The 24814-nt window shown below is 38.1% G+C and overlaps 1 protein-coding gene across 13 annotated transcripts in view; it reads left to right on the forward strand.

Annotated features, from left to right (window-relative positions):
- Positions 1 to 24814, forward strand: part of IQSEC1 (IQ motif and Sec7 domain ArfGEF 1) — a 364618-nt gene that overhangs the window by 278282 nt on the left and 61522 nt on the right. Inside the window, exon 1 of one of the 13 annotated variants that reach the window (XM_026677132.2) lies at positions 9019 to 9607. The exons of the other annotated variants lie outside the window; for them this stretch is intronic. Within the exon in view, the coding sequence (XP_026532917.1) occupies positions 9543 to 9607 (65 nt within the window). The 5' untranslated portion in view covers positions 9019 to 9542. Of the gene's footprint in view, positions 1 to 9018; positions 9608 to 24814 lie in introns of those variants that run through there. 13 annotated transcript variants of the gene reach the window in all.

Genomic DNA, 24814 nt, shown 5'->3' on the forward strand with positions numbered 1-24814 from the left:
GGCATAGTTTAGAATAACATTAAGGTTGTTTGATAACTACATAGGAAACATTGCTTCAGGTTGGGAGGAAATCTAAAAAAAAAGTTACAATAAATTCATCTAATTTTGGCTCTCAGTTAATCTGGCAGAGAGAATTAATCTATTCTTTCTCTTTTTACTTAATTATATTACTTAAAAGATGTACATTTATTTCCCAAGGATCATGAATAGAAAAGGGGCTGTTTCATACTTGTTTGGAGGAACTCAAAATGAGAGGTCCATGTTCTGTACATGGTGATATGAAGATGAAACATGGAAAGGAAAACCACCAAGGAAATCAGAACACTCAGAAAGCTCCAAGGAGCCCACATTTCAACTCCTAAGCTACAAATATGTTCTTCTTCTACCAGAACTCAAATATGAACTTAACAAGAGAGAGCACAGAGAATGTAATATCCAAAACAAAAGTTTTGGTAATGCAATGAGCAGATGAAGATATCCAACCTGTTTCTTTTTAGTGTCAATTCTGCAGCTAGAAAGGAACACAATGACATTAGCAGATCTGTGTTGCCTACCCATAGAGCTTATTACTTGATTGAATGCTCATTTCTGAATGTAAGGGTAGCTGTCCATGGTTGATTGTAGTTTTCCTGAGTTCATTAAAGCTTTGGCAGATGCCACATGGTGTGAACAATAGCCAGGAAGATTCAAGAGCAGATTATTAAATTATTGGTACCTAATTAAAATGGTACGTACTTGCTGCATTGTGATAAGCAGAGGGGGAAAGATGCACCAATTGTAGCATTAGGTGAATAAATAGAGATAGAATATATGACTGCTTACATTACATAAAATTTCCTTACTTATAATATAGGTTATGTAAATGACCTAGAGCAGGGTTGTCAAACTCCTGGCCCGTGGGCCAGATGCATCATGTGCTGGCCACACCCATGCCCGGTTTAGCAAAGGGGGGGAAAGTCCTGAAACATCACGTGATGACGACGTGATGTGAATTTGACACCCCTGATCTAGAGGCTTCCAAGCAACAAGCAAATTTTTTTTGGGGGGGGGGAAACCTTAAATACAAGAGGTGCCCAAATCAGGAAAATAATTCATGCACAAGTCTGTGAATGGTCAGTTAGGATATGACAGTTGTAGTGACAGTTGTGATGCAGAAAGAGCTAGGGAGTCAGAAAGGAATTCAAAATGATAAAGGTGGGCCAATTTTGATTTGTTTATTCTTCATCGTTTAAAAAAAAATCTCTGTTCTATGAACTCTAAAGAATGTACCATAGAATCTCAGTGAATGATTACATGAAGATACCCATCAAGAATTAAATAAATATATCCCTGAGGGTTTGACATAAATTATTTAATGGCTGCAAACCTAGATGGTGCTTTCCCTTTCCCATTCTTTACTTCAATCAGAACGTTTGTCAGGTTGCTTTCCATTTATGTGAACTATGTCCTTATCCATGGTTTTATTACATTTAAAGAAGCTGGCATGACCTGCTTTATTAACACAGAGATGAGGAAATTGAAACTCTTTGCATGAAAATAGATTTGTGGAGAGTGGGGGTGTTTAGGATTTTCTAGTGGTCAGTTCCAGCTAGTCTTAGATTACATTGAATTTCATTAAATATTACCAATTAAGAATTAGAGTTGGAATATGAATTGTCTTGGTAGGATAATTTATGCTTGGAAAAGGATAATACACTCTTTCAGTGATTGTCGATATCAGAATCACACATTAGTGTTGGTTCCATTTTTACTAATATGGTGGCTGGCTAAGGAAGGATGGATTTCTTTCTTAAAAGGACAATTTTCTTTTAGCTTCCCTGACCACTATATTTTTTAACATGATTGGATTGATTTGATTCTGCTAATAGTAATCAAGTAAATTAATTTAAAATCTGACTACAAGCTTTGTGTGCTGTGCTAGTGTAAATCTATTAAATCTTTAGTATATTAAGCCCTTGAAATCAATGAAATTTGCATGGATTGTTGCCTAGACTATGTCAAATATAGTAATTTAATGGAATAGCAAATCTAAATGCATACATTTTTCATTAAGCCTTATTGATTGCGGCATCCTTAAATCAAACTAGGTGCAAATAGTCCACGGCTTATAAACATTCATTTAATAACTATTCAAAGCTTTGATGGCACTTAAAACACCCCTGTCCCATCCCATTCATGTCGGAGGCACCAGATTGAAAGGATTAGCTGATGATATCAATGTTGCTCAGGACAGGCCAGTGGGGGCTTCTTTCGTGTCCCCATCAAGGAGCTGGAGCAAATGACAGGAGCTCATTCTACACAGCAGCACTCAGGTCTTGGACACAAGCTCACTAACCTCCAATCCAGCACCCTAACCATATTATCCACTGCACTCCATACTTACTTACAATTGATTCTCATAGTTACAACCACCGCAGTATCCCCACAATCACATAATTAAAATTCAGGCGTCTAGCAGCCAGCATATGTTTACATTAGTTACAACCTCCTGAATTCATATGGTTTTCTGTACTGAAAATTTTTAAGTTGGAAATAATCCAGAGTCACTGTGTGTGATTTTAGGCCATATACATTTGTTTAATAACTATATAAATCTCCACTTGTGACCTTCCCAGGGCGCTTCTGATAAGCAGAGTCAATGGGGGAAGCCTGAATGATTGCATAACTCTCTTAACAATCATTTGATTCATTTAACAATGGTAGCAAAAAAGGTCATAAAATTGGACAAAAATCACTTAACAACCACTTTGCTTAGCAACAGACATTCCAGTTCCAGTTGTGGATGTAAATTGAGGACTACCTGTATGGATTACAATTTTGTTACACTGCTTGAAATTATTGGGTGTTCTAGTTATCAGATGTCAAAGTGATTTAACAAAATGCAGCTTTGATTGTTTCTGGGTATCTTGAGGTTACAGAGGGGAAAAAAGTATTGGAAAAAATCTTACTATACACACAAACATTATTCTACATCTTCTCTGTTTTGTTTTTAAAATGTTAGCTTGTATATGAATCTTGGGAAGATGTAGAAGCTATCAAAAGAAGAGAGCAAAGGTTAACTGTTGCCAGCCTGCCCAATTATACAATTATGTCTTTTTAATTCAGTCTAGTATCTGTGAGTTATTTTTGTTACATAGAGTATACTACAGTTTTCCTTTACAAATATATTAGTACTCAAATCTTATCAAATTCTATGAATGAATGAATGAATGAATGAATGAATGAATGAATGAATGAATGAATGAATCTCTGTACATGTTGGGTGTGTGTGTGTTTGAAATGTTGATTTTATCAAAATCTGCATCTAATTAAACATACTGTTTCGGTGCACGTCACAAAAAGAACTATCTTGGAAATGCATTTTGAATGAATCAAATTGAACAGAAACTCATTATAATCTGGGTTATGTGCAATGCAATATTAGAAACTACAATCCATTTCCCGTCACATCTTATTTGCAGGTTTCTTGGAGTAGCTGAAGATGAAATAATTAGAACATTTTTGTGTGTGTGCTAAAGATAAAAATGGAGGTTTTATTCCTTTCAGAGGTCTAAGGTATCCACTGTATCCCTTGATAACAAAAAAAATCAATATAATAATAAGAATGCCAGTTTTTCCCGTAATAGAATATGTGTCCAAGTTACAAATAAGGCATTTGGCCTGAGTCACATTTCAGCAACATAGAAACAAAAGCCGTGGTTTCATGCTGGAAAATGTTTATAAAACTGCTAGCTAAATTTAAACATTGAAATAAGTACTTTTAAAAATGCAAGTAATTGAATAATCCAAGTGGGGGAGGGTTCTTTGAAAAACAATCGTAGTAGTGTCATATATTGATCGATCTACTTATCATATAATAGTAAAGTCAGAGGGAGTGGAGTAAAATTTCTCTTATCTATGTAGAAGTTCTATGGTAAATCAAATGAGATTCTTTGGAGTATTGCCATAGTGCCCAGTGTGGTGTGATTTTCAGGAAAAATAACCATGCAATATTATACTTCAGAGTGAATTACATTATATATATATATATCAGCAAGCAAAACTGCTTTCCTGTTTCTGTTTTGCTTTAGCAATTATTTTTGTTAGTAGAAGCATGGATTATTAGTATAATAATCACATCACAAGTTTAACTTCCGATCTGGTGTTCAGTCCCAAATTGGAATTACTTGTGTTGCATATCAAAACATAGAGAGACAAGCTTCAGAAGAATCTAATTTATTCCTAACTATTCTCCCAATTAGCCAATGAAGTTCTTGCCTAAGGGTAGTTTGTATCATGAACAAAAAGCATTTACAAAGCATGGGGATGCTTTACACTTAAAGCACAGAGAGAAATCTGTGTTAGATGTCTTGATTTTTAAAAAAAATACAGCAAACATACAAATGCAATAGACACAGCAGTGCTTAGCAAAAGGTGGTTAAAACTTTTTGTCTTTGTGTTTAGTAAAAATACAAATACAAATAGAATATTAAATAGAAATCTCCATTCACAATGCAGCTGTTTGCTTTGTTTCAGAAATATAATAGCTAAGAGATCCAATAGATTTTGGGAACAATTTTAATTGGTTTCCATGGCTGAGGGTAGACTTTAACTCGAGGTCGCCCATCCTAATCCAATACTGATGCAACTTCACACATGTGTATGGTTTTGGTTTCATGTGTTCTTTGAACTCATTACAGTTTGAAAATCATGATTTATATCTTAGAGCAAGGATGAATCAAACCATTTGTGGTGTATACCTGGATAGTGGACTAAAACACCTATTAAGGTACTGATTTTACTTGGGAAGGTGCTTTTGTCAACAAAACATTTGTTATCAATTTGCAGTTTCAACAGCATTTGTAAAAATTAAAAGAGGCTTCTGTACATGTCTAATGCAATGGCAGACAAAAAAGAGCTCTGCAGAATGAATCCCGGGCTCTTAGAAGTGAAGGGGCCTACGGCTTTGTGAAGCAACTTTCAGAGGATACTTCCACTGAGTTTTCACAGGCTGGAGGTGGCTTCTAGAAGACCTGTACAACCCCATTATATATTATATATGTAATATATAAGCCCCATTATATATGTACGTAACTCTTACGACTCTTCCAGTATGCAAAAAATACTTTTGTTCTGTAAAGTGCAGAAACAAAATGCTTTTGTTTTGTTCTGTAAGGTACTGACATTTGAATGTCAAAATGGTAATCAAAACATGTTTTTTAAATCATGATTTCTTTATTCTGAACATAGAATTTAACAATGTCTTGAATAATTACTTGGAACTTGACATAATTGTTTTTAATATTATAATGTAAGCCAAATCATGTTTTCAGATCCACATGCCTGGAACAAATGTGTGAAAGTATTTATATACTACCTGACTAAGGTGAATTTATGTGAGCACCTTTTATCTATAGCTTTCCCTCCTTTTTTATTTTTTTAAAAAAGGGTGCCTCAGAATATTTTTTTAATCTATAAAATCCAGGCTCTTATGACCAGGATGGGATGCTACTGGTTCTTGCGTGGTTCTACAGAGCCGGTAGCTCTCAAGAGCAGCAGACACAGAACCGGTTCTGTGTTTGCTGCTGTTTGGCCCGCCCGGCCTCTTACCTGTCCTTTATTTCCTGGTTGAAAAAGCTGCTTTGTGCAGCACAGCTGAGGTTGAAAAAGCAGGGAAAAAGAGGCTTTTCAAATGCTGCGCATCTGCATGCAGTGTTCAGTTGTCCGGGCGGCACAGCCGAAGGTTATTTTACACACACGCGCAGTGCGCGCCCAACACGTAATCACCGAACCGGTAGTAACACCAGTTGAATCCCACCCCTGCTTGTGACCTATTGTCTGGACTACTCAATGCACTCTTTATGGGCCTGTTCTTGAAGAACATTTGGAAGTTGCAACTGATACAGAATGTAGCTGCACGTGTAGTAAAAGTTTTTGGGTATTCAACACATGTAACTCCACTGCTTCATGAACTACATTAGTTGCTACTGTGTGGCTGGAAGCAGTTCAAGGTGCAATTCATTTTTAAATCTCTTCAGAGCTTGGAGCCAGTTACCAAAAGACTTGTCTTCTCCCAGTTATCTCATCCAATTTGGTCAGGCAATGTGGGCATCCCATCAGCCAAGAATATCAACTGATGGGAACCAGGAGACATGCCTTCTCTGCCAGAGCCCCTGCCCTTTGGGACATTCTCCTCTCAGATATCAGGATGACCCCAATCCTGTTGTCCTTTCGTACGGCCATGGAGACTTGATTGGGTGCCTGGGCCTTGGGCCTTGAGTGTGCAAAGGGCCCCATTCCTGGTTGCATTAACATCCATAGTAATAGCTTTGCTGGGTGCCGTACATATTTATTGTAACTGTTCAAATTGTTTTAATAATTTTAATTTTAGTTTTCATGTCTTATAACGTATGGTACCTATAGTCACTAGTTGAGATGGATGACTACAGAAATGAAATAAATAAATAAATTTCGGTTATTATTAAAAAAAAAAAATCTAAAGTTAGTCAGAGAAGTTATTTTTTTTTTTTTTTTTTGAGATCATGGATACACTGTTAAAAGAATAGTCAAAATAATCAAAAACTTAATTAAACAAATTTATTTTAAGCAATATTAAAATTAAAAATGAAACTATGAGGATTGTTACATAGTATTTTGAATGATCTTCATTGATAATATACAAAGATACAAATAAAGATTTAGAAGACATGTTGATCTGTTTCCTACTGAGATGGGCAGACTTTCAAATGACATGATAAATTTTGTCATGACTCAGAATCACAAATGTTACTTTTCCAGGATGGTAAACAGGAATCACGAAATGTGACATACATAGGCAAGACTAATAGTCACTTCAGCATACTTAATAAGACTTACTAGTTTTATAATAATAATTATATCATAATGTTAATTATTTACAGGAAGTAACTATCAAATTTGGATGCCTATTTTTTCTCCTTACATATCCATTAGCTTCATATGGCATCTTTTGTATTACATTTATGCCAATTCATCACTGCCTCTACTGGTATGCAATAAATGACATAAAACTATGAAAGAAGGAGGTCCTCATAAAACATTGAGCAGTTGTAATGAAATGTAATTGATATAATAAAATCCAAAGAAACTTTTTAAAATAATTGGTGACTTTAATATTAAATTAAATAATATTAAGTCAACATTATTTGAAACAATTACTTAGGTTTTCTGCAAAGTGACAACAAAAGGTAAGTATGTACTTCTATGGTGCATCCCAACCATACAGTGGATTTAGAATTGTGGTTTTCAATCAATTGGCTTCAACAAGTTTCCTGCTTTTTCTTACTAGCCATCTGTAAAATATGGGCTAATGGTGTCACTTTTAGTTAGACACATATTTGTTGATGGACCACAACACCTCAACCCAAAAATACACCGAAAAAACTATTAATGATTCATTAATTTGGATATGTATATATGGGATGCTACAGAATTCTGTCCCACAATTAGTGTAGTATAATATCTGTATGAAATAACAATGCCATGTTTTCCTTAACCATGTCCAATTTTAGGAACTATAGGTTAAAAGTTATCAAGAAACTGGTATATGTACATAGGAAAAACAGTATGAGAGTCCAGGTCATATGAAGAAAGAAAAAACAAAAATGAATTATGTATACCATGAAGAAGATAAATCTGAGATGAAAAGGCAGCCATCTTTAAACTGAAGGACTGGAAAGATAAATGTATGCTTAATAAATTTATTTTGTATAAGCGAATGGGTTCAAAGTACAAAAAAACTACTAATAAATATTAAGATGAAGATTAGAGGCATCAACTTCTTTTGGCAATTAAAAGTTTATATCCATGGAATTATGTTTTTTTAAAAAATACTTTATGAAAATAAATAAAGCTTGTATCCCAGCCTTCAGTAACATTTATTCATGGAATGTCTCTGAGCCCCAGAGAAGTGCCAGATACACTGAGTTTCCAATGGAGATGAAGAAAAGGTTTCATGGGGTGATCCCAATAATTTATATTCAGGAAAATTGATATTTTTATAATTTGATACACTTTCAGCACAGGCATGTTGTGACAATGTTTATGACATAGTCTCGGCATTTCTGATGTGTTTACTAGCCAAGAATAGGTGAACAAAGTGGAATTCCCTTCATGGGAGATTTTAAGCATGCTGTAACAGTAAATTTTCTCTATAAACAGGTGTATGAGCTGAATTAATTTGAAATCCATTCCGAATCATAATTGTAAATTATCTCCCCAAAAACTAATATGGCTTTGGACTGCATCTGATAGCTCTGGAACAGCGTTCTGCCCTGCAGAAATGTTGGGATTCCCATATTTCTCAGTCAAAATATGCATGGGGGGAATTCTGAGTCTTGCAGTCTAGCATTTCTGGAGTTTACAGTATCAGATTTCTAAAGGCTACTCAGAATCTATATAGATAAAGAAAAACCTCCTATTTACCAGATACATTCGTCTTATCGTCTCTGCTTAAGTGGATTTAGAACTGCTAAAACCCAAAATCTATTCCAGTAGGACATAGTTAGGGTAAACAGTTTGCAGTTAACCAAACGTTCTGTAGTCTTTTTGAGTTTTTAGTTTTAATTAACTTTGGAAGACAAGTATGCTCCCAAACTGCCCCTATGAAACATTAACAGTTATATCGTAAAGAAAAGAGAACTCAAGGAAGGGGGAAGAAGGAAAAAGAAGGGGTACGATCTCCTTTTCAAAATAGCTCCAAGCCGTTTCAAGCCAACGCAAACAGTTGTTGCTACCCAAGCGAAATTGTGTGTGCGCGGTCGGGCGCGCGCCTGCCCTCCGGCCCGAGGGAACAGCCGCTACTAGGGTCGCCGAAGCTGCTGAATAGTGAAGAAGTTTGCTTTTCTCAGTCTGAATGTCACTATTAATAGTACTGCCTCCACTCTTTCCGTCACGTGAAAAGAAGCAGGGAGAAAAGTATTGAGTGGGTGGAGGAAGCGGGGGCTGCTGCTGCTGCTGCTTGTGCATTCTCCTCCTCCTCCTTCGAAGTCACATGCCTGCAATGCCCAGAGAGGACAAGGGAAGCTTGCGCTTTTTTTCTTCTTCTTCTTCTCCTTTCACCCCGACAATACTCTGTTCCTGGGGTGACTACAGTCCTCATTTGGGGGTCAGGTCTCCCAATTAGCCCCCGCTTTCTTCCTTGTCATTTGCTCCGAAAATCAACCTCTGCTTCTTCATAAGATAGCCGCCCTCCTCAATCTCTGCCATTGGTATTCTCAGCTCGCGCGGTTGGCGGAATGGATGTATGGGATGTGAGAGGGTAACTGAGTGAGGGCATGCGCGTGCACAGGCGCGCCCGCTGTGGCTGGAAAAGGGTGGACCTCTGAGTGCTCGTGCTTTTCCGGACCCCCTCCCCCCCCCCACCCTCGTTCAGCATTCGCTCGGGAGGCTTAGCAGGACGCTTCTTGGTGTGTCGTCTAGTTACTCTTTCTGCTGTCTCAGGGCAAGGCGAAAGTGGTGGGCGGGCGAGGGGGGGGAATATGCTATGAACTTGGGGGGAGGCTACTTACTTCTTCTCTCCAGCCATGTGGTGCTTGCACTGTAATTCGGAGAGGACTCAGTCTTTGCTGGAGCTGGAGCTTGACAGCTGGTAAGCCATTACCGCCTATTGGAAACAGCGTGGGTTTTCGTAAAGCAAAACGACCAGTCTGGAGGGGAAGGATTTTTTTTTTCCTTGTGTTTTCAGTTGCAAATTTCAGAACAGCTTTGTTTAGTCCTGAACGATTGTTTTGTGTGATTAGTGAAGAGAGGGAGAGGGAGAGACTGAGGCAGTGTGGTTAAGAAAATGATCAGCTGCACATCTAAATACTATTCCAGTGACACAAAGGGTTTCAGTGTTTGGTCTCACTGGCTGGTGTTTTTTTTTTTTTTACTGCAACAGTTACAACATTCTTGGAAGAAAACAAATATAAGAAATAGCACAAATAATAATGTATAAATGACAACTCTTTATTGACATCAACCGACCTACCTACCCATAGACAGAAAATGTGTAAGCACATATAGACTACATACTGTGGTATTCTCCAGTCTTTTTAGGCAGACTTATATCCAGGCAGGGATTTATTTGGAATATTATATATTGCATAATGTTAAATAATTTCTTTTAAATGTTTTGTAAAGGTATCTTGATTATAATAAGCAAGTGTAACTTCATCTATCTATCTATATATCTATATATCTATCAATCTATCTCCTATCAGGCCACTTTTATAGACAGTAGTACACTTGTTTGGTTTCAAAGAAAATCCTATGGCATTTGCATCCATTCTTCAGGATTAAGATGTATAGCTTAGTCATTTGAATATCGAGGCAAAAGTTATTTAACTCTACAGCAATACTATTATTTCAATATGGCAAGGGCTGCAGCTTATTTTTGTATATAATTGCAGTTATTGCCTTCTCCGATGTACTTGAACACAGAACCTTCTTTATTCATTTTCATTATTTAAAAAAAAATATATGACATCCTTAAAGTAAACGCAAATCTCTGCTTTTCAAAAGCCACAATCCAAAATGCAGTAAATGTTGAAACCAGTTGGACTTACAGATGTATAAGCACTTAGAATTTGGAATAGGATCTTTAGAAAAAGCTACTCTATTAACCACCTATTTGAAAAAAAAGGAGGTTTAATACTGTTGTGTTTATTTTGAAGAAAAAAGCACAGTAGAGAGGATTTGAAGTTCAGAATTGGGCTACTCAGAAGGATAATTCTGCTGAGTAAATAATGAGAGGATAAAGTGCCTGATGCATCTGTTAACAAGACTATATGCTGCACTTTCAGAGAGAAGGAATATTAAGCATTGCAGGATTATGTAGTGTTTTGGACTAACTTTCATAAAGATGGTTCAAGAGTGTATGATAGCATGAACATAGCACCTGCCTGTGGTTTTTTTTAAAAAAGCAATTATATATTTTCTGAGCTTATATAGCAGTTGCAGAGGACAATTGTACGAGTCCAGAAAAAGACATAGCTGTTTTAAAGAGGAAGAAATAGGTGTTGTGTTCATGCTCTTGGCATACTTGGAAGTGGGCACAAATCAAATACAAAGTTCTGCACTGGTCTGTAGATGTTGCTTCTTTTGCTTGCTTGCACACTTCCTACTTAGCTCTGGAAGTAAGTTCACAAAAAGCAATTTTCAGAAGGGATGACTGCTGCTTTCCAGCCAGTGACTGCCTACAATTACTCAGCTTTTCCCTACCTAAAGATTGAATGAATGATGGGTGCCATTCTTCATCTAAGAAGCAAAAGGAGTTAATGTCCAAGTAATAATCTTACTGATCTGTATGGAAGAGGAAATAAAAACAGCTTTGTAAGTTGCTGTGTGGAGGGATCAACTTTAGTGACTTATCTGCTCTCTTACTAGGTTTTCTTCCAAGACAGGGGCTTTTCATTCCAAATATGTTAAGTACCCTTTGATACAGCCCAGTGAAAAGATTAAATGCTCTGATTCCAAATGCATTGTGTCTATTCCAAATTGATACTATATGTGGAAGGTAAAGTAAGGAAAATTATGGATTAGATTGCTAACCTACCATGTATGTAATCAATGAAGACGGGCTGGAGGGAGAGGTCTGTTGTCATCCATGAGTCATTGAGGGTTCTCAGAGGCTCTGAGGAGTCTTCTGGTTCAACTTGGGATCCAGAGAACAGCTGGGATTGCTTTCCCTGTACTGCCTTCTTGTACTCTACAGTCTCATCCCTGCTTTAACTGCTGCATTTCGTTTCTGGGCTGGCTTTAAAGATATGAAGTCTACTATCTATCAGGCACGAATGAGTCTGAGGCAATGGAGGTCCATGGATACCATGAACCATGATGCATATTGGAGATTACACTTTAAGAACCATCTTCGTTTGCTGACAGGAGAGGATGGAGCATGTAGATCACCTTCCTTTGTGGGTGATTCACGACTCAGCATTGTCACTGCTTTTATTTAACATCCACATGAAATGACCGCATAAGATTATCAATTGATTTGGGGTCAGGTATCATCTGTCCTGATGATACGATATTTGTATATTGTGACCCTACATTGACCAAGTAATAGTTGTGACAGACATTAATGGCTGTGTGTTGTGTTATTTTGAGAGGACATTTAAACTGTTATACAAGCTGTATATTCACTACTTAACATTGCAGCCAAGTGGCATTTCTTCACACATGAAAATATATACTTAAATATTTATAAAATGTGAAGAGGAAATATACTGTAGCTGCTTCATGATTGGTTACCAGTTGTTCCCAGATGCAATCACTTGACTGTCTCTTGTGAAGCCCTTCATGGCATTAGGCTTTGCTGTTGGACAAACAAGTATTACCAATTATTTCTGCCTGGACAATGAAACGAGACTGAGGGAGAGCCTTTCAAATTCCTTTGATAAAACAAACGTTATCTACTGTTTTCTGAGAAGTTTGCCTTCTCCTCCATGCTGCATCGAGAGCCCAGGATGGGTTGACTCCTTCCTATGATGTCATTTAGCTAGTCTGTACTAAGATATAAAAGCCAGCCCGTGGGAGAGACCACAGCTTTTGACTCAGCTCCTTTCAGTCAGTAGCTGTGTCTCTGAAAGCGTTCTGTTAGATAGCACTCACCAGCAAACTTCAATACTTTTTCCTCGCTTCAAGCAGCTCCCAGGGATCTGGGCAGCTGCTCTTCCAGGAGAGCAGGGCTCTCTCTCCTGCAACGTTGGGAGCAGCATTACCAGAGCTCTGTACAGGCAAGCTGGGCAGCGTCTATAGACCTCCCCCATGCCCGCGGTTTTGAGCGATCGTAAAAAACAATCGGCAAACCGATAAGAGAGCAAGCCAGCTGATCGTGGGACCGGTGGCTGCATTTTCCTTTGCTGACTTCGCTTGGACCTCTTTATAGCCTAAGGAGCGATTCTTCGATTTCGGAGCCTGTTTCCCCTAGTCAGTGGCTTCATAAAAATTTCTAAACAGTTTCTTTCTAATGCAAGAGCCTTTGTTCTACAAATGGAGCAAGATAAGGCTCAGGCAGAGCTTTCCCCCCCAGTGGAACAGTCTCTTAAGCCCAATAAGAGAAAAAGACATAGGCAACGCACCTAATCAATCCAGAGGGAGGTGACTGCTAAAATCAGAGCTAATACTCTACCCCCTAAGAAGGCAACTCAGGCTGAGTTGAGGGCAGAAAAGTGCAGACATGCAGCCCTGGAGAGGCAGTTCACAGAACTATTCAACAGAAGAGAGTGCAACTACAGCATGTTTCAGGTGATACCCGTGGGCCCCAGCCAAGCCCTCCCAGGGGAGGAGAAGTTATCTATGGGCCTTTCCATCCTCCATCCTGGTCTCCTGAGGCTCTTGTAGTACAATCAGATCCTCAGGATCTAAGCAGATCTGGGCCTTATTTCCAACAGGCTTCTGGGCCCTATGCTCCTCCCCCTCCCTCCAGGCCTCAAACCTCTCCTCAATCTAGGCCTGAAGCCACCTTCACTCCCACAGCAGCGGGCCTTTGGCCTTCTGCCTCTACCTTTGAGCATAGGTCAGGGGATACCCAAGATGTTGTCTCATTGGCCATTAGGCAGGGGTTGGCTGAAGGCTTCAAGCATATTCTTCGACCTCTGGAAAGGGTTCAGGCCCTTCTCCCTTCTCAATCTATAAGTTCTTTGCCTCATCACCCTGATTTACACAGGCCTCAGGACCTCAGGGTCCATTCTTCTCTACCAGAATGGGATGAGGTTGATGAGGAGGGAAGGGCTTCACCATCTGAACACAGTTACTCCTCTCGTTCAGAGTGTGAAAAGGGCGAGATTTATGATCAAAATCTTTCAGAGGAAGCAGATTCTTGCCCAGAGCAGACATCCTCTGCATTGGTCTTCAAACCTACTCTCTTCAGGCCATTACTCAGCAAGGCTGCCAAGCTGTCACCGGAGGAAGTGGCTCCTGAGCCACAAGGAAATCTCTCTAGCCAAGGAGACTCGCTCTTCTCCAAGCCTGTAGTGCATGCAGAGGTTTTGCCTTCTCCCATTTTGTTCCTGGACATGGTCAAGGAACAGTGCACTTCCCCTTCGGCAGGTCCTCCCCCATCTTCTCTGGATGAGCATTTCTACAAGGTCAGCACAGCTCTGGACAATGCCCTGGCAGTGCCTTCTGTTGACATTCTGGTTCTGGCCTTGTTCTCATCTTCTGACACTCCCACAGAGCCAGAAGATATCCTGAAACCGGATGATAAACGTTCCGAACAGACCCTCAAGCGCAATCACCAGGCCACTGCATGGGCTGTTCGGGCTTCAACGGCAACATCCTTTTTCACGAGGGCATCCATACGGTGGCTGCGCCAACTCCAGAATAGATTGACTGCTTCTGACCTTCGGTCTCACCAAGACCTTAATAAGATTATCGCAGCGGCAGAATTCACTGCGCATGCCACTCTCAATTCTGCCAAATTTGCATCCAAGGCCAAGGCATCTTCAGTAGCAGCAAGAAGACTTTTATTGCTCCAAAACTGGCAGGCAGAGTCATGCCTAAAATGGAAGCTGGCTTCAGTTCCATTTGCAAGCGATAAGCTTTTTGGCGATGCTCTGGAACCTTATCTAATCGAAACCAGAGATAAATGTAAAATTATCTCTTCCTCTGGGAAAAAAGCCAACTGTCGCCCTGCTCCTTATCACCCTCCTGCCTTTCGAGAGGAGACCTCATCTCGCTTCCCCTGCTCTCAGAGGCCATACTCCCAACGCCAAGACCAACGTGCAGAAGCATCTGGCAGGCAACAATCTTCTACTGGTAAACAGCCCTTTCAGGGGGGAGGGGGTCATTCCTTCCATCGCTCTAAGTAATCCCTCGTTCTCCCCACCCATCGGAGGTCACCTAGCCTTCTTTGCCTCCAAATGGGAGGAGTCAACGACGGATGCCTGAGTGCTCAGCACTATTAGGTCAGGGTTACAACTGGACTTCCTAACGCCACCCCCAGAAAAATGTTTGATCTGTCCTGTCTCTCAGGACATTTCAAGGCAAGCCCTCATGAATCAGGCCATTCAGCACCTTCTTGACATCAGGGCTATTCAACCTGTTCCCCCCTCTCAACGGGGACGTGGGCTTTACTCTCACCTTTTCATCGTTCCCAAAGCCTGGGGGGGGGGTGAGCCATCCTTGATCTAAAATTTCTCAACCAATTTGTAAAATACAGGTGATTTAAAATGCAGACTCTGCATTCTATTTTAGAGAGCGTTCGGGAGGGTGACCTCCTCTCTTCCACTGATCTCACGGAGGATTACCTCCACATCCCAATTTGGCCTCATCATCGCCAGTTTCTCCGTTTCTCTTATCAGAATACCCATTACCAGTATCGAGCATTTCTCTTCGGCCTCTCATCGGCTCCAAGGGTCTTCACAAAGGTTCTGGCAGCATTAATGGCATCTCTGCATTCTGTTCAAACTGGATTTCTTCCAGAGCCGGATCAGCATTGTAGTTCTCCATGGGCAGGGGGACGGCAGGGGCACAGGACAGATACCTCCTGCAGCATCCTGTTGGCCAAAACGGGACACTGGGGATCCATGCACATCCCTCTGTGCCTCGTTTTCACCCTCCATGGTCTCCTGCAGCACTCTGGCAGCTGTTTTCAGGACATTTTTGGCCTATTTTTTGGCCCTTTTTCGGACCATCAGAGTGCTGCAGGAGGCCATGGAGGGTGAAAACGAGGTGCCGGGGGGGGGCGCATGCAGCCCATTTTAGCCACCAGAGGCACCGCTGGCTGGGCCTTTGATATTTCCAGGCCAGCCCCCTGGGCTGGATTTAAGCTCCCCGCGGACAGGATCTGGCCCATGGGCCTTGAGCATCCCTGGTATAGTTGTACAATTAGGGCAGTCTCCACTTCCCCCTTTCCAAACATATCAATATAGCCTACATATTTGTAAGGCAAGGTAGGAGGAACCTTCAGCTGAGGATTGGTAGTGATGGAAGTTGGAAGGATTGCAGGTTATGAATTTTGCATGTTGTAAAATCAGATTTTATGTTATGGCCAGCAAAATGTAGGTTCAAAACCAATTTGCTTTCCAAATTATAGGAAAACATAACAGGAGGCTAAATAAAGGTGCAAGGGCTTATGTTGTTTGCTAATGTGGATTTCAGTTTATAGTAGATTATATATTGGATCCTAAGCATCAACCAGCATTAATTATCAATAATCTCCATCGTAACAGAGTCAAGCAATCTGGGTGGGTAGAGTATATTTGCATATAATGGAGATTTCAAGAAAGTTGCTAGCAATGCCAGAGTTGCATTGCTAGGACCTGCAGTTGTGTTTCAGGGTCTTGTACATAGAGTAATGGGAATTACTAAATATTTTGGAAAGCCTCCCATCTCTGGGCTCCATTTAATTTTTGGTTACTACATCTACCAAGCCCATGGAGGCTGAGATAGGCAGGCCAAATGGGAATGTTTGAGACATCTTATTGCATATTATATAAATATGGTGTTTGATGCTTCAGAAGGGAGAATCTTAGGACAATATATGTAGAGTTGTCAGATTGTCTAAATCAGGGGTATCAAGCTCATGTTATGATAGTGTCAAATGACGTATCTGGACTTCTTTCCCTTTGCTAAACCTGGTGTGGGCATGGCCAGCGCATGAGGCATCCAGCCCGTGGGCCAGGAGTTTGACAGATCTCCTCTAGATTATACCATCTTTTCTTGGGTAGATAGCACAGCTGTGTTGGCTCTCAATCTCAGAGTGAATGATGGGATTTTCCCTTCTACCTACACTCTGCCACAGTTCTTTGATTTTCTGTGAATACCCAGAGCTAACAACAGGAGGTCAGAAATATATTCCTGCATCAAGTATTTACCATGTAAAAGGTAAGAGAGTTCACAGTTGGTGGTTACTTGCTTGACTGAATCATCGAAGTTAACCCTCAGGCCAGTCATAGAATTAGCATAATTGTCCAAATAGAACAACTTCTTATCTGTTTTGCAGCTTCCTCTATTCTTCGGCCAATTATAAATCCCATTCATATCAATTGATAAGAAAATCCTTGGGTCTTAAGGAAATGTATAATTCATTTTGAAGGATGAAGGTAGTGGGTTGAGTTGGATACCCATTATGTTTACCTAGCAAGGAGGTGAGTATTTGGTGATGGAAGGCTGCAACAGATGCAGCTGCTTCATCTACAGCTGCTGAGATTTGGTTTAATACTTACCGTATATAGAGGGTGGTGCTTTGGTATATTTTATCCCAACTCCTGGTCTTCCTGATTCACTGTTTGAGTTATCTGGTCCTTCTAGATTGCAACTTGCTCCTGATACTGGAGTAAAGCAGTGGCAACTTATCAGCAGTGATTGCAAGAGATCATATCCACTGTTCAGTTTGGATCTTATAATATAGGCATTGCTGATGAAAATAGGAGAAATTAAATATTATTGTCAGATGTCTTTCTAAACATGACAATAAATCTAGACTTCTAGAGATTTTACTATATATTCTAAAACGTGCTTACTGAACATCACAGAAACAGCAAAGTAAAATTAGTTTTTCTTTTGAGACAATAACATCAAAACTTATATATGTATTTTGGATCTAAGATTCAAATTCTAGGTCTTTTCCTCCTGCTCTTTCAAGTTAGTGGAAATTTAGCCTCACTGTTCCTGGCCTTAAGATTGTAAGGCACATGCTCAGTGTTTATGGAATCGTTCTGTTTTACCTGGATACTACTAGATTCTTTTCTCACAAACTGTAATCCTTACATTCAACATTGTTTCTGAGAATGCTTCTATTGTTTCCAATAAAGCCAATAACATATACCAAAATATTTTTAAAAAAACAATATAGCAATAGTAATAGCATTTCAACTTATATACCTCTTTACAGTGCTTTACAGCCCTCTCTAAGTAGTTTACAGAGTCATCATATTGCCCCCAAACAGTCTGGGTCCTCATTTTACTATCCTCGGAAGAATGGAAGGCTGAGTCACCCCTGAGCTGGTGAGGATCAAACCCCTGGCAGTCAGCAGAATTACCTTGCAATACTGACTTCTAACCACTGTGCCACCATGGCTATTTTTTAAAATTGAAACTATGATTGCAAGAATAGAATACTGTCTGTAAAAGTGTAATCCCCATGACAATCAATGACCTCATCCAAAGGCCTCTCAAAAATGTTAAATAGGGGAGGAAAGAGCAAACCCTGTGGACATATCCTCACCAATCACCCCCAACTATAAAAAAAAATATATCTAGAGGAAGGTGATAAACCAGCAAGCTGGTGGACTGTGCTGTCCACCCTCAATCCATGTTCAGCCATGCCATCTCTATTCCCAAAATCCAGTCTCCCAAGACCAGGGACTGGAAACTTACCAGGCATACCTGGGAGGAAAAGTTGGGCATTATAGCTTCATCAGGTCTAAGTGCCATTAAGGTACCCAGTTGCCATCATACTCTCACATACATTATAACACATTTGATCATACAACATTCATTGGGTGAGTCTCCTTAAATCTGAACCATCCCCTCTTGAGTTTTTTTTTTTCTAGTTGCTAATCCATTGTCCTAAAAGAAAGGTATCTGGTTTCAATTGTATTTTAAACCTTTAAAATCTGCTGAATTAATTAATGTATCCAACTTTTCTTTAGATTTTTTTACACATCCACCAAGCATGATAAAATGTCCCTTCATGTTGTTCATGTTTCCATCCAAGATTCAAAGTACCTTTATACATTCAAGACATAGAAAGTTTTGTACTTGTGATGAAGAGGAAAGTTATTTATATTTTTTCCTTTTCTTTACTATATTCTTACTTCTTCCTTCTTTTCTGTTTTTTTTCTTTATATTTTCTTTGCTACATTTACTTTTCTCCTTTTTTCATTATTTTACTTTTTCAGCTTGTATTAGTTCCTTTATCATTATAATTGCAAACTTTAATAAAATTTATTATTTTTAAAAGGACACATTGTAAACATTGGTTCCACTTAGATCAGGCAAGTTTTTAGTGTCAGAATGAGTCAAATTAGAATGATGTAAAATTCATAGTTTTTTAGATAAATAAAAGCAAAATTACAACTGAATTTAATTGGTATTGGGTCATCGAGAAATGTTATTCCTCAACTAGCTCACCCCTTTAGAATATTTTTTGCTAGATAAAATAAAAATAAATACTCTGTACTATTTTTATATGTTAGGTTTGCCATCTTTTTGAATAGCTGTAACTAAAAATAAGCTTAAAATTAATTAGGTATTATAGAGTCAGGCTTGATTCTTGGTGACTATATGAGCAAATGTTTACTGCTTTGACCTCTCTTTGATAATAATTTATAGCTCTTCAAAGAACAAGCACTTTAATCTTATTAGTTATGTTTTAATTCGCAGCCTTATTAAATATGTTTTTTTTTTTAAATCACTACTCACTCTTAGTATATGCCCTAAATATGTGAGTATCTGCATATTGATCATTGCCACAGAACAGTCAATCTATTCAGGCATGTAATTGATTGGATATTCTTGCAGTTCATAATACTATTAGTAACAGTATCCAATGCATAATTTGAAGGCATTGATCTGCTTTCCCTATTTCTGAGTATCCAACTTTTAACAATCACATGTTACAACTGGACTGATCACTGTTTTAACTATTCTGATCCTTGTTATCAAAGAAATACCTTTATGATTGTATCTAAGTTTCTCATTGCTTCCCTCCTTAGTTCCTCTTTACTGTTCCAGTTCACTGTTTTCCTAATTTATCTGTAAAGACCATGTATGTGACTATGAATTCAGGAGCAAATATAGCAAATAATATGTTGCTATCCTGATTATTATTATATATTTAGGGTTTTAGAATTGGATTAGTGATAGATCAATATATGGAAATGTTTGAATTCACAGGAAAAGGGATCAGGTTCATATACAGAAATTGAAGATAATAAAAGTCTGGTTCAGTCTGCTCTTCATTTGAATTTATGGACTAGTATATGAAACCAAATGCAACCAGGGTTTTTGAACTGTATATTTTTTCAACATTCATCTTAAGCAAGCTGGCTTTACTAATTGATATGTTGTCTTATATTTATGTTACTCTAAAAGAATTTTTGCAGCACCTTTTAAAAATTAAATAAGCTTTTATGGACAACAGTATATTATAACTGAAACATACATCGGATGGGATTATGTTGGTGTTCAAGTCTAACTTTCCAACCAGTTAAGGAATCTGTCTTAAAAGATAAATCAAAACTTGAAGTGCAGTAATTCCTGCCATTCCCTTCTCCTGCTTGTATCTCCCCCACCAACAGCTGTGTGTATATACTTTACTCTTCTTTCAGGACTATATTCAATGGTATTTCATGAGATGAAATGTAATCCAGAAAAGCATATGTGATAATATCTTGGTGAGTTCTTAAAGTGTATCAAGACTTTTCATTTTTATAACTTCTTTATTTTACATTTTCTTTTTAATGAAACTATTTAGAGCTCTACAATTCCCTAATAAATGAAGTGCTTTTTTCTTTCCAGGAAAGATAATTTTAAAACTGTTTTTTTCTGTTTCTTGCACTTTTTTCTTAACATTCTCTTCCTTGCTCCCTGATTTCCCCAGCAACCAGCCTTGGGCTACATAGCAACCCAAACTCTGCCCCACTTTTCCATTTGTGTTTAATAAATGAAATGTAAAATGATGTTTATCTTCTCTTCATCTTTTTCAGTCCTGATTGATTATATGCCATAAATATGGTTTCAGCTTTAACAATCACTTACATAGACCTTCTTTAAGTTAGGAACAGAATATTTAGAATTGGCTTTGAAGAGTTACTTAAGCTATTTCTTTATGTTTGTAAATGAAGGGATATTTTCTTATGCTGTCCTGTTTGTATAAAATAAACTTGTAAATAACTTGTCTGAGCTAATTATTCCCTTACTGATTCTAAGAGTAGTCACCTGTCAAGCTTTGTCCTTCATTCCCCTGGTCTGATAAACATGAGTACAAGTTTGAGTTTATTTGCCATCAGTTTGTTAGGAAGTAACTTATATTTTACATGCATACCTGTCAGGCTTATTCTTTCAACAGAAGCAACATTATGCAAAGTGCAAAAAAGTTAACATGAAAAACAAGCCAAAGAGATTAAATCTATAACATGAGAAAAACAAATGCAAATATTGCTAAATCTAGTTTATCATAACACCATTTATGTATAACTTGTAATGTATACATTATATACACTGTATATTTCCTAAAAAAACCCAGATATCTTGATCTTTGCTACATTAAGTTTCACATTCATGTACTGTATCTAAATATTTCAAAAAAAAATAATCACTTGACTATCTGACTGAGTAAAGATGTGTAATCACAGTCTTAGAGAAATATATGGAAGTTGTGTTAAAATGTGTCCAAAAGTATAACCAAACAGATAACTTGTGATGATTGTACAGTTGAGTCAAAACACATGCAAAGGAATATAGCAAGACAAAACAGCCATAAACTGTGCAATGATTCAGTTAGCAGAAATATTGAATTTAAGTGAATTACACTAGGAAAGTTTATGGAAGGCCCTAATATTTATGTTGTTCTAGAACATCTGTTATTGCTCAAGATTTGACATCTCTTTCTATAAAAGTTAAGTACTTTAATTTTTTAATCAGATTCACACAAGGAAATATTTTTGTGTTTCATGTATAGCAGGGCTGTCAAACTCCTGGCCTACAGGCCAGATGCATCGTGCTCACCACACCCATGTCTGGTTTAGTGAAGGCGGGGGGGAATCCTGTCAAACTCACCATGAGGATGTGAGTTTGACACTCCTGAAGTATAGTATTGAAAAGAGTTTGTTTACAAACCTGAACTACCTTTTGATATTTTATGGAAAATTATTGTAGTACTCATATTTACAACATATCCTTTCAATGTTATTGAAGCCCACAAAATAATTTTGTTTAATACAGAAATTATTATTGTATGTTACTGTTACTATGCTATCATATCATGGGGCGGGTTTTGTTTTTTTAAAGAAGATCATGATTGTGAAATAGCAAGATATCAGTTTCAGAGGCATAGTTGCAATAGCTTCTAACAAAAGAGCGATCAGCATATTTAATTTTAGGTTGTCTCCGGAGAATTTTTTTTGTGCAGACATCTGTCTTTATGCCTACAATGTGGAATGAAATCTTTGTCACAGTGAAACACTGCAGCTTCTTAATGGTCTACCCACAAGTGATCTACCAGTCACTTGTGTTGAAATCTAATTAAACTACCTTTAATTAAAAACTACCTTTCCTGAGTTATTATGGCATACACTAGTTTGGTCCAGATGCAGAATACAGAGACACAGAATGGTATTATAATCATGATTTTCTGGTTTTGATTCTCAGTATCTTGCATTGAATTCTGTGTCATAAAGTAAGTATCAATATCAGGAATATGAATATGTGTCTCTTCCCAATCCTAGTTCAAAATCCTTAATCCCTATGCCATGGTTTCCCAAACTGTTAAGGGAAACTCTGAGTCCAAGGAAAGTGTAAAAAACTTTTTAGTTATATTGCTACAATAAATCCACCTTTCCCAAGGTTTCCTTTTATTGTGTTCCCTGTTCATTTGTGCTTGTTTTAGTGTTTGGATTTTTAGGGGAGCTGTGATGACAAAAAGTTTAGGGACCCCTGGTACTGATATTATATTATATCATATGATATGATATGATTATATGATATTATATGGCACTGACATTAGATCTAATGATCTAAGTGCTAGAGCCCACTGTAATTACATAGCCAAAAATGCATTAAGAGTTGTTAACCTAATCCTATGTAGCTTTTTCTCTGGTAATATCACACTACTAACTAGAGCATAGAGAACATTTGCTAGACCAATACTTGAATACAGCTCATCAGTCTGGAACCCACATTATGTATCTGATATTAACACAGTTGAGAAAGTCCAGAAATATTTCACAAGAAGAGTTCTCCACTCCTCTACTTGTTGCAGAATACCTTATGCCACCAGACTTGAAATTCTAGACCTAGAAAACCTTGAATTATGCCGTCTTCGGTCTGATCTAAGTATGGTATATAAAATCATACATTGCAATGACTTACCTGTCAATGAATACTTCAGCTTCAACCATAACAACACAAGAGCACACAATAGATAGAAACTCAAGGTAAACCGCACCAAACTTGATTGCAGGAAATACGACTTCATCAACAGAGTGGTCAATGTCTGGAATATTCTACCTGACTCTGGTTTCTTCCCCAAACCCCAAAAACTTTAACCTTAGACTTTCTACTGTTGACCTCATCCCTTTCCTAAGAGGTCTGTAGGGGGCGTGCATAAGCGCACCAATGTGCCTACCGTCCCTGTCCTATTGTTTCTTTTATTTTCTTATATATACCCATTTCATGTATTCATAACTATGTATATACTTATACCTATTATCTTGTAAACGATTGACAAATCAAATCAAATAAATTAAATAAATAAATAGAATATTTGAAAATTCTAGATATCTTTGATGCCTCTGCTGCCCAAAATCACTTTGGGTAATGAGATCTGCAACATATAAATTTAATAAAAATAAACAAATGTGAAAGAAAGACTAGAGCAAGATGCTGTTTCTAAAATGTACTGTGAAAAAGCTTTACTGTGTTCCAAGGTGGAATGATATTCATCAAATTGTTCATTTGACTAGTTTAAGAAGCCTTGGCCAACAGATTGAACAATTAACTTGACGTAATTTTATACAGTTTTAGAAAAAGGTTCAATTTTTAAAAACATTCATGAGTATGACATTAATTTTTTTTTAAATGGGCATGCTTTGGGTCCAGTTAGCTAAGAAATTCCAGTTGGTGGATCTTTTCTGCTGTACAGTCCACCTTATGGAACATGCTTCCTTTGGAGATCAGAATGGCCACTGCCCTACTGGCTTTTCATAAGTTCTGGATGCATGCCTTGGTCTGGGTCAGAGACACTAAGTGTATGCAAGAAACTGTTTCTTGGTTAATTTAGGGATTATGATATGTGATTTATTTTCACCTACTATATGTATATTTTCATTTTTGTATTATAATTGTTTTTATTTATTTCTCAGTATAAATTGAATGAAAGAAAGAAAGAAAGAAAGGTATTTTGAAGTATGTCACAATAAATTACTATATGTGTAGCCAACAGTGCTTTGGATCTGCAAGGCTATATTGAAAGCATTGTACAGCAGAATGTCAGTGAAGATTTTTATTATACAATGCAGGGGTGAAATTCACCTCTGCCCACTTCGGGAGAGGTGGTAGGGATGATTTGAATCAGTAAAAAATCACCCTGGTTGCTCCTGGTTGCTATTATTATTATATCAAGCCACACCCACAGAGCCAGTAGGGGAAAATTTTGAATTTCACCCCTGATACAATGTAGCTTTAAAGTTTATTTCTAGAGGTTTCTGCTTTGTTATTAAAATTACTTTGTTCTTTAAAATTCCTACAGCCTATAAGTATAAATATTATTTGAAAAGGGAGTACAATTTGGTCAAAATTGTTCCCGGCTGTTTTGCTATCTCTTGAGAGCAGGATGATTAGGGGATTGGAAACTAAAACGTATGAAGAATGGTTACAGGAACTGGGCTTGGCTAGTCTAGTAAAGAGAAGGATCAGGGGAGACATGATAGCAGTCTTCCAGTATTTGAGGGGCTGCCACAGGGAGGAGCGGGTCAAGCTATTTTCTAAAGCTCCTGTAGGCCAGACAAGGAATAATGGGTGGAAACTGAACAAGGAGAAATTTAACCTGGAAATAAGGAGAAACTTTCTGACAGTGAGAACGATCAACCAATGGAACAGCTTGCCCTCGAGAAGTTGTGGGAGCGCCATCACTTGAGACTTTCAA

The sequence above is a fragment of the Notechis scutatus genome, chromosome 2 (assembly GCF_049901735.1).
Source record: "Notechis scutatus isolate UNSWTSFEM ecotype Mainland chromosome 2, rNotScu1.2, whole genome shotgun sequence".
NCBI lineage: Eukaryota > Metazoa > Chordata > Lepidosauria > Squamata > Elapidae > Notechis > Notechis scutatus.